We start from the raw sequence: 13914 nt of genomic DNA on the forward strand, positions 1-13914 counted from the left end.
CTTATAAACTGCCCCCTAAACTGGTGAGGTGTTATCAAAGAAAGGCTCAGAGGCTCGGAGTAGTGTGTAGCAGAGATGGGACTGGAACCCCAAGGCTCCTATGGCTAGAGCTTCTCCCTCTCTTTCCAGCGGTCATGGGCAGATGCTGGAAGCTGCACTGGGATTCACTGCACAAGCTGCGGGAGGAAACTTCCTTCCCCTGAGGTCCTATTGTGCCATGGAAGACTCTGTAGACTTGCAGAAATAGTGTAGCTTCTTTGTGTGTTCCTGATGTCTAAAATGGGGCTAGAAAGACTGAGGCAAGTCACGTTCCCTCCTCACGTGCCAGTTTGCCCATTAGCACAAGAATAGGTCTTTCTAGGCTCTTCCCATTCTGTGAAATGAGGTGGTGTAAATAAAAGCAGGCCAAAAGCACCGCATAGACGTCAACTGGTTCATTACCTACAATTCTCTGATTTCCATTGCACACGTTTCTGATGCATAGAACTGGACAAAACTCCCTGCATAATCAAATTAATGTGATAGCAACTTTTCAGAAATGCAAAGTTCTCTTTCCACTCACTTTACTTTGATATAGTCTAGCTCTACGCTTCAGCAGCTAAAAGGATTGCAAACCAACCCAACCTAACTTCAACAGGGACATCTGGGTAGGAACCTCCCTTCAGGGCCGCTGTGGATACATACCGGAGGCCCAATGAGCTCAGGAATGTCCGAGAGATTCATGGATCCATGGGTGATGTTGATCAAAGACTAAAAAGAGAAAAACCAAACAATGAGACAGAGGGTGGCACATGTTCCACCATGCTCCTGGTAATGAGGCTTTAACTAAAGTCTGCCACCATGGCAGAACCTGGGCAGACTGATGGAGCCCTAAACCCACTGCCAACACACCCATCCCTCCCACTGCTTACAAAACAACTGGGAGCTGCCTTATCACTTTCCTCTTTCAATCATAAAACTGCACAATACATGAATGCCTTCTCTCTTTTAAAATTAAAAAAAAAAAAAAAAATATATATATATATATATATATATATATATATATATATGTAAATGTTCACAGAAGGCTTGTAGTGTTGTTGGGGTGTGTGTGCGGACACGTGTGTGTCCATGTAGTTATTTTATTTTTATTTTTTATTTTTCAATTATAGTTGATATACAATATTATATTAGTTTCAGGTGTACAACATAATGATTAGACATTTATGTAACTTACAAAGTGATCATCCCAATAAGTCAAGTACCCATCTGACACCAGACATGTTATTACAATATTATTGTCTGTGTTACCTATGCTGTACTGCCACGTAGTTATTTTATATAAATGGCATCAGGCTGCATGTATTATTCTTCATCTTGCTTTTTTCACTCAACCCTATAGCATAAGAATCTTTCCTTCCATGTAGAATTTGGGGGTATAAACATTCTTAGTTTTAACAGATTGCCAAAGAGCTGTCTAAAGGGGTCATACAATTTATATTTCCACCAAAGCATGTGAGATTATCTATTTCACCACACCCTTGCCCACACTTGATATTTAAATAGTTAAATCATATATATATAATATTTGTTAACTCTAGTCATCTTTTTTCTAATTATTGGGATGTTTTGACTTTCTGTTGTCTACCATATAACATCATTTCTCTCTGAAGGGCCACAATTTTTCACAAATGTGATGTCCTAATATTAAGTGGGCCATGATCTGGTCCCAGCCCACAGCCCAGTCTTCTCTACAAATTTCTGTCACTCTCTACCCATCCCCATGCCCATTAGCTCCCTGTGCCTTGGACATACACACGTTTTCCTGTTCTGTGTTTTGCCTCAGAGTGCACCTGCCACCTGAATTCTGGAAGTCCCATTCTCCATGCTTATGTAGTAAAATCATTCTTAGCTTTTAAATCCCTGCTCAAAGACACTTCCTCTAGAAAGTCTTCCTTGATAACTCATATCCCAAACCATCTTTCCTTCCTCGTGTCCCCACTTATGTTCCTTTGCTTCTCTGTGACATCCTTCTGCCAACCAGAAGAGAGTGTTCTGGAAGCACCATGTGAGAGACGACTGGTACCAGGGTAGAAACAGGCAGGTGGGACATGCCCGCAGGTGGAAACTCCAGTGTCAGATGCTGGCTATGTGCCCCCTGCATAACCAGCAGCCCTAAAGTTGTGAATAATCTTTTTTCCCCTCTAGCAAAGGTAGAAAATAAATATCCATGTTTTGACCTGGACGATACTCACACTAGGCAAGACCTCGATGCGCCCCGGTGGTCCCCTGGGGCCAGGGGGTCCCACAATGCTGGTTCCATCCATCCCTCTTTCACCCTGGATACAACAATGAGAGCAGAGAAACAATTCATTGTACGTGGATAACGCTCCCAGAACCAGGCTGGACAGTCATCGCCCCACCTCAGACCCGTGACCTCACCTTGAGTCCTGGGTCTCCTTTTTCTCCTTTGAGACCCTGGCAAACAAAGACACAAATATCTTCAGTTTTTTCTATTCACTTCACTCACTCTCTTATCTACCTATCCTTGGATCTTGCCATCTTTCCATACACTCTAGCATGGATTTTGTCCCAGGTGAGGGGGCAAATTGCCCTCCCAGAGTCAGAAGGAACACCCTGCAGAGAGCGAGGAGACCAGAGGTCCTCTCCCAGCACAGGGAGAGTGTCCTCTTGACCCTGAGTCCCAGAGCCCTCTGCATCTGGAGGATGGGGAAGGTCTTCCTGTCCAACCATGGGGGGTGCTCCCCTCTGCAAGGTGAGGCTCCTCCCGGACTGAGTGCTCAGCTCTGGGTCGCACATGACAAAGATAATGAGCTCCCAGGGCTTGGCCTTCTAAACAGCAGGTATCAGAAGCAGACGATGGACACCTCTGACCTCCCTGGGGTAGATGCAGCAGGAGGGGCACCTGTCAGGAGCATGGGCTCTGAAATGGTCAAAGTGTATTGAATGGACAGCAAGAAGGAGGCAATGGAGCAGAGATGCTGGATGGCGAGGGACTGCAGAAAGAGAAAGATGGATGATCTTCAGGTTTTCCCACAGGATGTTTTGTGCAAAATATCTGTACCACTCCTCAAAGAAACACTCTGCAAAGAGCGCCTAGGCTCTCACTGCACAGCTGGGAGCTGGAGGCACAGAGAGGGTGAGTTACTGAAAGTCGCAGAGCCAGGACGGCGCCCCAGTCTCCTCACTCCAGCCTGACAGCGCGACACTCCTCAAAATAAAGGTTTCAAAAGTCAACCTACATTTGAAGTCTTTGGTCCAGAGATTCTGGGTTCATGCTGTACCCTGATGCTCCCAGAGCCTTCTGTATCCTAGGGAAGGAAGAAGAACGAGAATTTCAGATCCAATTCCTGAGCTCGTACTAGCGCCAGGTGTGGTTTTGGGAGCTGGAGCTTGGTGGGTTCCAGCACAGCTCCTGCCCTCAGACCGGCATTCAATCTCCCAGTTTTCCCAGGAACCCTTAGGGCACGTTGCTCTTCAACCACAGAAAGGGTGAAAGTACCTCAAATTCAAGTCCCATCCCACAGTCAGGGCCTGGGCGCCCAGGGGGCCCGGGAGGCCCTGGGGGTCCCATGACCCCAGGAGTGCCAGCTTGTCCATCTTTCCCTCGGGGTCCTGGTGAGCCTCTGTTGCCGGGGTCACCCTGGAGGGGGGAAAGGACAGGCTGACTACCCTGGGTTCACTCACGGAAGGAATGACATACACCCTGTCAGAAAATCATTCTTTGAGCTTAATTAGATCGATGATCCTTCCTGCTTAGTGGTACAGAAACAGCTGTCGGGCTAATTGACGTGGCACCTGATAGGCTGCGGCACGCATCGGAGTGCGTGTGTGGAAGGGTGAGCAAGGAGAACACTTCGCAGGCCATTCGCTCCCTCCCTCTCCAGCTGTTCTGCCCCCCCCCAGCAGTTCCTTTGAGATGCGTTTCTCCCTGCTCCACGCACTGACACCTTCAACACTCTGCCCGCCAGTCCGATTAAAGTAAACCCAAAGAAAGGGAAGGAGGGAAAAGCTCTTCTCTTTACCTTTTCACCAGCTGAGCCATTAGGCCCTCTTGCTCCCTGAAAAACAAACAAAAAGGGGTCAGTGGGTCAGTTTATATATCTCTCATTGGGCATGTTCAGAAGAAAATCTAGAAGCATGAACTCTTAAGCAACAGGATATCAAAATGGGACTCTTCCTGCCTCGGTTTCGGCTGATGCCTCAAAGCTGAGTGCATCGCGAGGGTTGGCAGTTGGCAGGCAAGTCATGCTGAAGGCTTGTGAGACCCGTTTTTCAACGATTAGCTCATCACCTACCTCAGGAGTAAAAAGGAGTCGAAGGTTAACCAGAGCGAGATCGTAGAGGAATTCCCTTGGAGAGCTGCCAGTCCCTTTCCCCACCCCTCCCAGGACGGAGGTAAAGGGGCACTTCCCCTACTCAAAGTCGAATGAAGGGGCTTCAAGAACTTGATATGCATTCATTAAACTTTTGGAGATAGAAGGATGACTGGCTTTCTCTGGAAAAAAAAATCTAAAGACCAAAAGCTGGCTGGAGTGGCCATGTTTTGGTCTTTAGATGGGGGTGAGGTGCTGCACTAAACAGGCTGCATGTCTACCCCCAGTGGGGGCCACAGTACAGGTTTCCTGGGGGCTTAGATGTGGAGCCCACAGAAAGGAGCCAGTTGTGAGCTCTGGGAGTCCAATTTTGAAAGCAAATGCACAAGCAAGAAGCACCACACACCTGAGGGAAGGCAACACCGTGAAAGACAGGACACAACGTCAACAACGGAACACATGCCCAGGGGAACAGAGTTAAGAACACAATCCAATCAGTGCGTGGAGAACACAATAGATATTCTCAGTGAGAAAAGGGAGGACTTTACAATCGTGAAACAAACTACTATGAAATAAGAACAGTGGTTACGGGAGAGAATCAAGTAGAGATCTTAGAAATAAAAATACATAAGTGTTGGAAGAAAGACCTCGACAGAAGGGCTGAATGACAGAAGAGACACCTGAAGAGAGAACTCAGAAAGAACCGGGTTAGAGAGGCCCTGTGTGTAAGAGACAGTGTTTGGGCCCATTTCACTGGCTCACAGATTCGGTGGCCACCACTTTGGAATATGAGCAGATCATTTTGGGGGCGGATGAGCTCTTCTTACTGGAATTTACATGAACAGGCAGAGTGAAAAGTGGGAGCCCCAATGAAAAGCGTCAGCAAAGACCCCTCCCTCCCCAAATGGCGAGGGGAGAGCCGTACTCCGTCCCTCCCCGAGAGAGCTGTGCGGCGAGGCTAAGCACTGTCTTGGAATCCGGCCGCACAGCTGCAAGTCCGGTGGTGAGGATGACGTGCGGAGAGATCGTTACACAACAGAAACACTGTCCGGGAGCGGGAAGGAGTGCCGCTTGCTGCAAAGTCCTGGTTTAGAGTTCATTAGGCATTTCAGCGCGTTACAGTAACTGGATTTGCTAAGGTCATTATTAGACTTCCTCATATAGGAACATCAAAAAAACCCTAATAAATACATGGATCTTCCCCCCTGTTGTGGTTTCTGAGACAGCACAACTTGTTGCCTGCGGCTGCCTGTTGGTTTTGTTCATGGTGTTTGTTATACTGATGACTTCAACATGTTACAGTTACAAAGGACTGCAGTTTATTTAATTTTATGGAGGCCTATAATCCCGATTTTGTACCAAACATATCTGATGATGAAATAAGATATAAAATGGGAAATCAGGCCAATGTTAGAATGTTTAATTGAAATACGTTGTTACAAACTCTAACCCCATGACGACCCTAGCAGTGGGCTGCTCAGGTTCCGCACCCTGCTCTTTATTACACAAGACTGAGAGAACTGCTCAGACCCAAGCTGGGGTTAGATGGAGAAAGGGACAGTAATGATGATTTATTTGCATTTCTCTTACATATCATGGAAAGACAGAATAACTTTACAATGCAAACAATGACACTTCGACAGCTCAGTGAGATTATTCAAAGCCAGTTACAAAGAGCTTAACGCTCCTCAGCAATTCTGGGCAATGAAAAAAGTTTCAAAGCACAAACTCTTTTCTATATGGATGTCCGGGTACCTTTTGAGACTGAAGAAGACAATGAATGATTCAGATTATGAAAGAAGGAAAAGAATGACACTGTTAATTGTAGGTAAATGCTGAAGACCCGGACAGCAGAATCAGCAGTGCAAAAAGCAGAGAGGGATTTTCCAGGAGCCCATCTCCAGCAAGCTCTTCAGCATTCTTTCCAGAAGCATCTGTATCTGAGAAAGCAGGCTGCTCCTCACCTCTTCCTTCAGGGGCTAAAGATCTCAGATTTAGTTGCTCATCTTAATTTGGGGAAAATGAATTAAGGAATACTCCTATCATGGAACTCAACATAGAATTACCTAGCTGATAAATTCTTAATAACCATTCACATTTTAATGACAAGCCTACATCTGAAAATAATGATTATATATAATATTTTCTTCCAGCCCAATAAATTGGATCTTATTCTTTGGGGGAAAACCCTATTTCAGACAACTTGCCCTACAAGTGACAACACAAGGTTATTTCCTCACAGAATGAGAAAAGGCCTCCCTACACATGTCCATGGAAGGCACTGCCAGAACAGGAAATGAGTCCCTTGTCACTGGAGGTATGCAAGCTGAAGAACAGATATTGTGAAGGGGAGTTAAGGATCAAACATATCATTGGATCTTTTGTTGTGTTGTATCCCTGAGATTGTCATTTTTTTTTTAATCCTCACCTGAGGATATTTTTTCCATTGCTTGTCAGAGAGGGTGGAAGGCGGGAGAGAGAGAGAGAGAGAGAGGAACATCGATGTGAGAGAGACACATCAATTGTTTGCCTCCTGCATGAGCCCGGACCAGGGCGGGGATTGAGCCTATAACCAAGGTACATGTCCTTGGCTGAAATCGAACTGGGACCCTTCAGTCCCCAGGCTGATGCTGTAACCACTGAGCCAAACCGGCCAGGGCAGGTTGTTCCTTTTCTTTAGCATTATTTTATTCTTTTACATCTAGACCATGCTCCATGGTTTACCTTTTGTTTTAGTGTGTGTGTGTGTGTGTGTGTGTGTGTGTTTTAGGTATATGTCATGTGCAAGGTTCCCCTTGAGCTCTCCAGATGCAAATTTCCAAGTTCTTCTAGAGTTTGCTTCTGCTTCTACTTCACCAGAAAGCATCATATACATAAATAGTGCAACAAATTAGGACTCAGCAAACTTCAGGGGGAAACATGTGATTTGTCTTCAACAATTATCCTGGGCAAGCCTGCCGCTCTGGGCATGGCTGCTTCTCTGAGCAGCTGCAGAGCACGCCCATGCGGGTGTGTGTGTGCGGATATAGGTGTGGGTATTTTTAAGTGCCAGACGAGTGTGTGGGGGTGGGTGGGGGGAAGCTGGTAAGAACAGGGAAGATGAGTGTAGGTCTGTGATGTTTCCTGCAAAATTTAATTTCTTATGAAATAGTTGGTACATGTGAAATGAGTTCTATAAAGCTTGGCAATTGTTTCTTCTTTTTCTGAGAAATGAGCTTTCCACGAAAATCCAGTTACTGGTTCAATAAAAATAAACACACTTGAAAGCTGACAGCAACTGGAAATTCAGGTCAGTGAGAAGGGTGGTATCTGGGAATTTTCCACCACTTCATCCAGGTAGGGTAGACAGAAGTCCGGAGAGGGCAGTGACTGATGAGAACCTGCTGTAGGAAGTGGCCTGGGCAGGTGGGTGGAGGCTGGATTGTGGGTGGGAGTGAGGGGCACCGGTGAGGAGCCTGATGCCACAGTGTGTGTTAGGAGAGATGAATGTCAGCCCAGGATGGACAGAGAGGTGAGAGGTGTGAACATCACATTGGCCAGTCCTGGCTATGGACAGATCATGGCAGGAAAGGGAGAGGAGCGAGAAGTTAGAGCAGACTGTCTGAGTCCAGGTGACTGGTAGATGGTAGCACCCTTCCCTGAAGCTGGGGACATGCAGGAGTGGGCAGGGAAGATGCTGAGTTCAGGTGTGGCATAAAGAGCCTCGGATGGAGACATCAGCAGAGGACCAAGATGGGATTAGAGAGGGTCACTCACAGAATAGGCAAGGTCAGACTTAGAGGTCAGAGCCCTCTCTGTGTGGGCCTGGTGGCTCACGTGTGTTAGAGCCCTCCCACTTTCCTCGTACCTTCTCCCCTTTCATCCCAGGAAGGCCGGAGGCTCCATCAAGTCCAGGCTGTCCCTTGGGGCCCTGGGGAACATCAATGACAATCAGCCCACAACATCCTTGATAAGATTCAAATACAAACCCTTCCTGGAAAAGGAGGCCAGGGCCAGGAGGACCCAGCAGGCGAGGCTGGTGGGCCCAGGGCCCTGTGCCAGGTCTGGGCCAGCAGAGGCTGGGCACCAGTGGGCGAGGGTGGAGTTTTCTCTTCCGTGGGGGGATCAGGGGCAGGGTGGACTAGATGGTCTCTGAGGGGCTCCCATTCCAGGCCCAGTACTGACGTCTTATGACTCCAAGATTCCACGGGAGTCTGCGTTTCCTATCCTGACTAAGATAAAGCAGCAAAACGACATGTAGGATGATGTTTTTCTTGCCTGCTGCTTCTTATGAGTCTCAGCAATGACTTGGCTGAGGATTTTTGTTTACAAACATTAGCTAGCTGCTCGCTCCCTGTGGTGAGCTTAGACAGTGCTGGGGCCTGCAGTCTGCGTCCCACTCCCTGGCTAAAGGAAGACCTGTGGCCATAGAGAGGAGAGATGACCTCAGTGGCTCACCGGGGGCCCAGGTTCACCAGCAGCTCCATCCTGTCCAGGAGATCCAGTGGGTCCCATGAAAACATCAGTTCCTGGTTTTCCTGGAATTCCAGGTAAGCCAGGTGGGCCTGGGGGGCCTGGAGGACCCTAAAAAATAAACAGTCTGTTAAGAAACAGCAGGGGAGGGGATAAATATATCCCGAGCATATATGTTCTATCCACTCTCTCCATTGTTTACAGCAACCCTACGAGTAGATACTGGTGCTCCCACTTAGCAGATAGGGAAACTGAGGCTCAGTGAGATGATATAACTTGCTAAAGGGGTCACACACACACAGCTAATTCATGGAAGAGCTGGGATTTGAATCCAGGTCTTTCTGGGCCCATTAGATCATGTTTTCTCCTTAGTTGTATGTACACAATAAAAATCCATTTCACTGGAATCCTCAGAGATGCTCTGGTTAGTTTCTTTTCTGATTGACAGGTCAGTCAAAAACTGCTTCTTCAGCCTCTGTCTGGGTCTGCGGATCCCACCAGCCTGGAAGACCCATGCAGTGAATCCTAAACCCTTCCAACCCTGCCATGATGAGTGGGCAGAGGGCAACTCAGTAGCACCATCTATGTGGAGATTCAGAACAGGGGCTCAGAGGAAGAGATGGAGGTGAGGTTGGGGGCCGGGGGCAGTGGTGCTAGCTGTGGCTGGAGAAGGGAGGTGCTCCCTGAGGGGCAACTTAGAGACATACTAGTGGGGGCTTATCCTTGGGCAGGAAGCCAGAGAAGCAAGGAACATCAGAGGGAGCAGTGGTGTGGAGAGTAAGGCAGGGGTCACCTCGAGGTATGGGGTCACGGCAAGAAGAGTCTGGAAGCTGAAGTGTGAAATGAGGCCTAGAGAAAAGGCCAGTAGGTCTCTGGGATGGGTGAGGGGTGGGGACAGAGGCAGTCTGTAGAGGTGAAGGTCATGGACACACCTGCTGCCAGGGAGAGGAGGCGAGTGGCGAAGTGGAGGTGCTGAATATAAACTTAGGCTCATACTCAGCTAAAACAAAGCAAAACTACTGACATGGAGAAATACATACAAAGATAAACAAAGAGGGAAAAATAAAAGGAACTCCCAGGGGCCCACCGTCTGCCTCCACAATTAGTGATGGCGGCCAATCTGGTTTCACTGGTGTCCGCCCTCTAGTCCCTCCCTCCCGCATCACTGTGAAGGCCACCCAGACACCAAGCCATGTCATCCCTCACACTCACCCTTAGCAGCTCCTCACTGTGCCCCAGGTCATCAGAGCCAGAGCCGATGTCTGAGCCCCACACCAGGCCAGAGCCCTCAACCTCCGCTCCTACCTGCAGAGAAAAAAATTCTCATAACTTGGTTTCAATTGCCAGTCTCTCCCCAAGGACAGCCACATCACTGAAAGTTTTCCCACATTCTGTAGCTCTGTTAACTTCTGCTGCCACCTTTCCTTCTGGCCCTTTCTCCCGCTCTACAGCTACTCTCCTTCCTCATTACCTCCCAGCTGTGCAGCTGACACTCAGCTGTCCTCAGACACAATACATGCTTTCACATCTTCGCCTCAGCCTCCTTTCCTGTTCTGCAAATCCCTACTCATCCTTCAAGGCCCATGGTCACCTCCTTCATGAAGCCAGATATGTTGCACAGCCAGGCTTGGATGCCCCTCTCACCCACTGCCTTGGGTGACTCTGAGAATTAAAATGATCCTAAAGACTTTCCAGAGTGGATGCTCTCTTAATTGTCCTTATTGTGCTTTTAAACCATTTCCTCAGGAGTCAGGGCATCCATTTCCATTCATCACAGATCTCTGACACTCAACAGTAACCTATCTTCATTAGTAATGTGCCAGGATGAAGTACTGGGTGCCTGTGTCTCCTTTTCTCCTTTCTCTCTCACTTTCACAACCACCTAACTCCCCCCTCCCCCATTCTTCTCTTCTTAGAGCTTTAAAAAAAATCCCACTATAAAAAGTCATAAGGGGATAGTAGAAACATCAAAATGTGTTAGGAACCTAACCACCCTCACAGTTCTACCACTTTGAGGCAACAACTGCTAACATTTTTAGGGAAGGTACTTCTTTCCAGGGTTTTTGCATGTGTCTATTTTTAAATAGTTAAGACCACACAATATGCTCAAATTTATAAACAGCTTTTTTCACTTAACATTGTATGGTATTTTCCCCCCATCACAAAATACTCTGAATAAGCATAATTTTAAACTGCATATGTTCCATTATTTGAACAAACTTGAATTCAACTAACCCCTGTTGGCTAGTTAAACCATGTCCGATTTTTTTCTACTATGGACAACACAGATTAAAATCCTTGTACACCAAGCCTTTTTACACATCAGACTCTTCTTCATGATGGGTTCTTAGAACAGAAGTTTCTGGGTCAACACTATGCAGTTTTATGGCTGTTAATATATGCTGACAAACAACTTTCCAGAAGTAATAAACCCATCAGTACTCCCACCAGCATAGCTGATCTCACTACACCCTCAACAAGCCCCAACTTTTCAAAGCAGAAAACAAGAAGGACCTAAGGACAACTGATCCAGCTTCTTCAACAAATCAATGGCTAAGAGAAAAAAGTGGGAGACAACCATAGACTAAAAGAGACTTAAAAGACACATCAACCAAATGTAGACCTTGTACGGATCCAGATTCAAACAAACATTAGTAAAAAGATTTTTTAAACTCCAGTATTAAACAATAGGAAAAAGCCATTGTTAATTTTGTTAGATGGATAATGACATTGTGGGTAAGGAAAACCAAAAAGGTCCAGATCAACCTATTAACAATACAGTATTTATGAGTTAACAATAAAGTACTTATGAGTTAAATGATACGATGTTTGGGATTTGTTTTATCCAAAAAGATGGCGGTAGGAGGTGGAACATATGAAGCACAATTGGAATGATGACTTGACCTCCCAGCCACCCTCTTTTACAGACAGCAAATGAGGCCCAAAGGAAAGGATGTGCGTGAAGTTGCACAGGTGCAGCAGGGTCACCGAAGCTCCTGTTGGGAGGGGCTTGATCGCCTCCCACGTGCACGCCTTTGATGCTTCCATTCCCTCTGCAGTCCCGCCCACCTCTCAGGCTCCCCACTTCCAGGATGGGAATTTTTTGACATTTGAGATGGGCCTTTGCATCTTTGGGGAGCTCTGCCTGTCCAAAAGTTCTCAGTTCAATGTGAGGGCCACATGGGACACAAAGCAGGTGCCCTAGATTTTTACCTCTTGCTTTTGCCTCTACAGACTTCAGCTTCCTTGTGTGTCCCAAGCTGGGGGCCCCTAGGGAGCCCAAACTGAGCAGTTTGCAAACCAAAAGGAAAACCCACCTGTGAGAAAGCCAGACACAGGCTCCTCCCAGGATTTCAGCCTTTCCTTCTCTCCTCTGCAAAACCGGCCAAGTCAAGTCTTCATGCCTCTACACCACTTACCGAAGTGACTGGAGGGACTATAGCTTCAGGAGTCACTGGGGGTACAGGGAGTAAGGGCCCCTCAGGGGGAGCACTGCCCGACCCTGACTCCTCTGGGTCAGCCCTGGAAAGGGGCTCCTCCGTTGTGGCTGCTGCTAAGTCTTCATCATCACCAGGACCCTAGAGCAAAACCCACAGGATGAGTCATGTCACCTAACCCGAGACACAATGCGCACATTGCAGCCTGCCTGGGAGTTTTGGTGACTGTCATTTCTATGGCACTGGCCCAATTTCAAAACACTTTCTTACCTACCACTGTCAGTACCCCCCCACATTCACAGAAGCTCAGACTCGTGACCCCCTTCTGAAATACGCATCTCCTCTAAGCCCCCGTGCCCAGTGACGGGGCATTCACTGCCCCTCCTCCCAGCAACCCTTCCTACATAGGCCGTGCTCTCTGAGAAAGTTCTTCCTGGACAAAGCTAGGAGGTGGCAGGGTCGGGACAAATATCTGCTTCCCTGACCCCCTGTCATTGCCTCCTGCCTCCCTACAGTTAGTGCCCCACCCCCTCCGTCCCAAACAAGGGCTCTAAGAGCCCTCTGAGAAGGTGCATCTGCTCCTTTCTCGGGATGCTGACCTCTCTGCCTCCTGGGAGCCAAGGAGAAGGCTGGGAGGCACTTACAAAAGTGACCACTTGCTCAGGGGCCCCTGTGGGTGTCACAGGAGGCGGGCTGCCCGTGGGAACCTTGCTGGGCTCCTCATCCTCATCGTCGCAAGTGCTGAGAGACATTTCTGCTGTTGTTGGACCCCCTTCACTGACTGGACCCTGAAACAAAACGGGCGTGAGGGGCCATGGGGAGGAAACTGCCGGGCCATCAGGGCCCTAGTGCCCCTTCCCTTGCTCATCTAAGACCTCTTGAATTGTCCCTTCCATCTCCCAGGGTCCCCTCCAGCACAAGTGAGTGTGCACAGCCCCACTAACAGGACAGCCACCACCTCCACAGGGGGCCTTCCTGTTTCCAGACAGCTCTGCTGGTTAAGTTCTAGTTTCTACTGAGTCAAGACTTGGCAGAGCAGGGACCTGGTGCCTAGTTTTCTCACCCTATGACAAGGGCTTTGCCTTTAAAGAAGTGGGGGGCCGAGGGAAATGAGGGGTGAGGGATGAGAGATAAAGGAGAAGAAGGCAAAGAAGGAGGTGGTGACCCTTGGGTTCATTAAAACAGTCCATGGGACTGCCCAGAGGCCTGGAGAGCCGCCTGCTGAGGAGGGCAGACCCTCCCCCGAGTTTCACTGGGTTGACGTCAGGCCACAGGCGAAGGCTGGGAGCAACTGTGTGGAGTTACTTCAAAGGCCAGTGCTGTTGGTGTGCGATGGCCTGACACCTCCCTCCAGCTGTTCACTCAGCAAGTTCTCAGGGAGGCCCCACCACGTGCAGGGATGAAGGAAGGTCGATGACCAAGATGTAAATAATCCCCGTCTCGCAGAGTGTGCCGTCAGGGAGGGAGCCGGAGCTGAACTGTTCACCACGTTTACTGTTCATGACAGTGACGATGCGACCTTCCCAGGGGAGGCGCGGGCACCTGAGTGTGTCTGTGGGGAGACTGCACAATCTGGGCTGGCGTCTCCTGGACACAGTGGTGTTTGAGCTGAACTCTGACGGATAAGCAGGAACTAAGGAGGGGAGGAGGGAGGAAAGGTTCTGGGCAGGGAGGAGGTGGTGTGGGAAGATTCTGACGCAGGAAGAGGC

The 13914-nt window shown here is 48.4% G+C and overlaps 1 protein-coding gene across 2 annotated transcripts in view; it reads right to left on the minus strand.

The window, feature by feature from the left end:
* The window catches only part of COL15A1 (collagen type XV alpha 1 chain), a 93627-nt gene that overhangs the window by 29446 nt on the left and 50267 nt on the right, over positions 1-13914 (minus strand). For both annotated transcript variants that reach the window (XM_081150619.1, XM_081150618.1), the window contains exons 10-20: positions 12850-12993; positions 12188-12346; positions 9981-10073; positions 8754-8879; positions 8164-8226; positions 4026-4061; positions 3503-3643; positions 3243-3311; positions 2422-2457; positions 2235-2318; positions 685-750 (exon numbers count right to left, since the gene is read on the minus strand). In XM_081150619.1, coding sequence (XP_081006745.1) covers positions 685-750; positions 2235-2318; positions 2422-2457; positions 3243-3311; positions 3503-3643; positions 4026-4061; positions 8164-8226; positions 8754-8879; positions 9981-10073; positions 12188-12346; positions 12850-12993 — 1017 coding nt within the window. The remainder of the gene's footprint in view (positions 1-684; positions 751-2234; positions 2319-2421; positions 2458-3242; positions 3312-3502; positions 3644-4025; positions 4062-8163; positions 8227-8753; positions 8880-9980; positions 10074-12187; positions 12347-12849; positions 12994-13914) is intronic.

The sequence above is a fragment of the Miniopterus schreibersii genome, assembly GCF_964146895.1.
Source record: "Miniopterus schreibersii genome assembly, chromosome: 11".
In the NCBI taxonomy this organism is placed as follows: domain Eukaryota; kingdom Metazoa; phylum Chordata; class Mammalia; order Chiroptera; family Miniopteridae; genus Miniopterus; species Miniopterus schreibersii.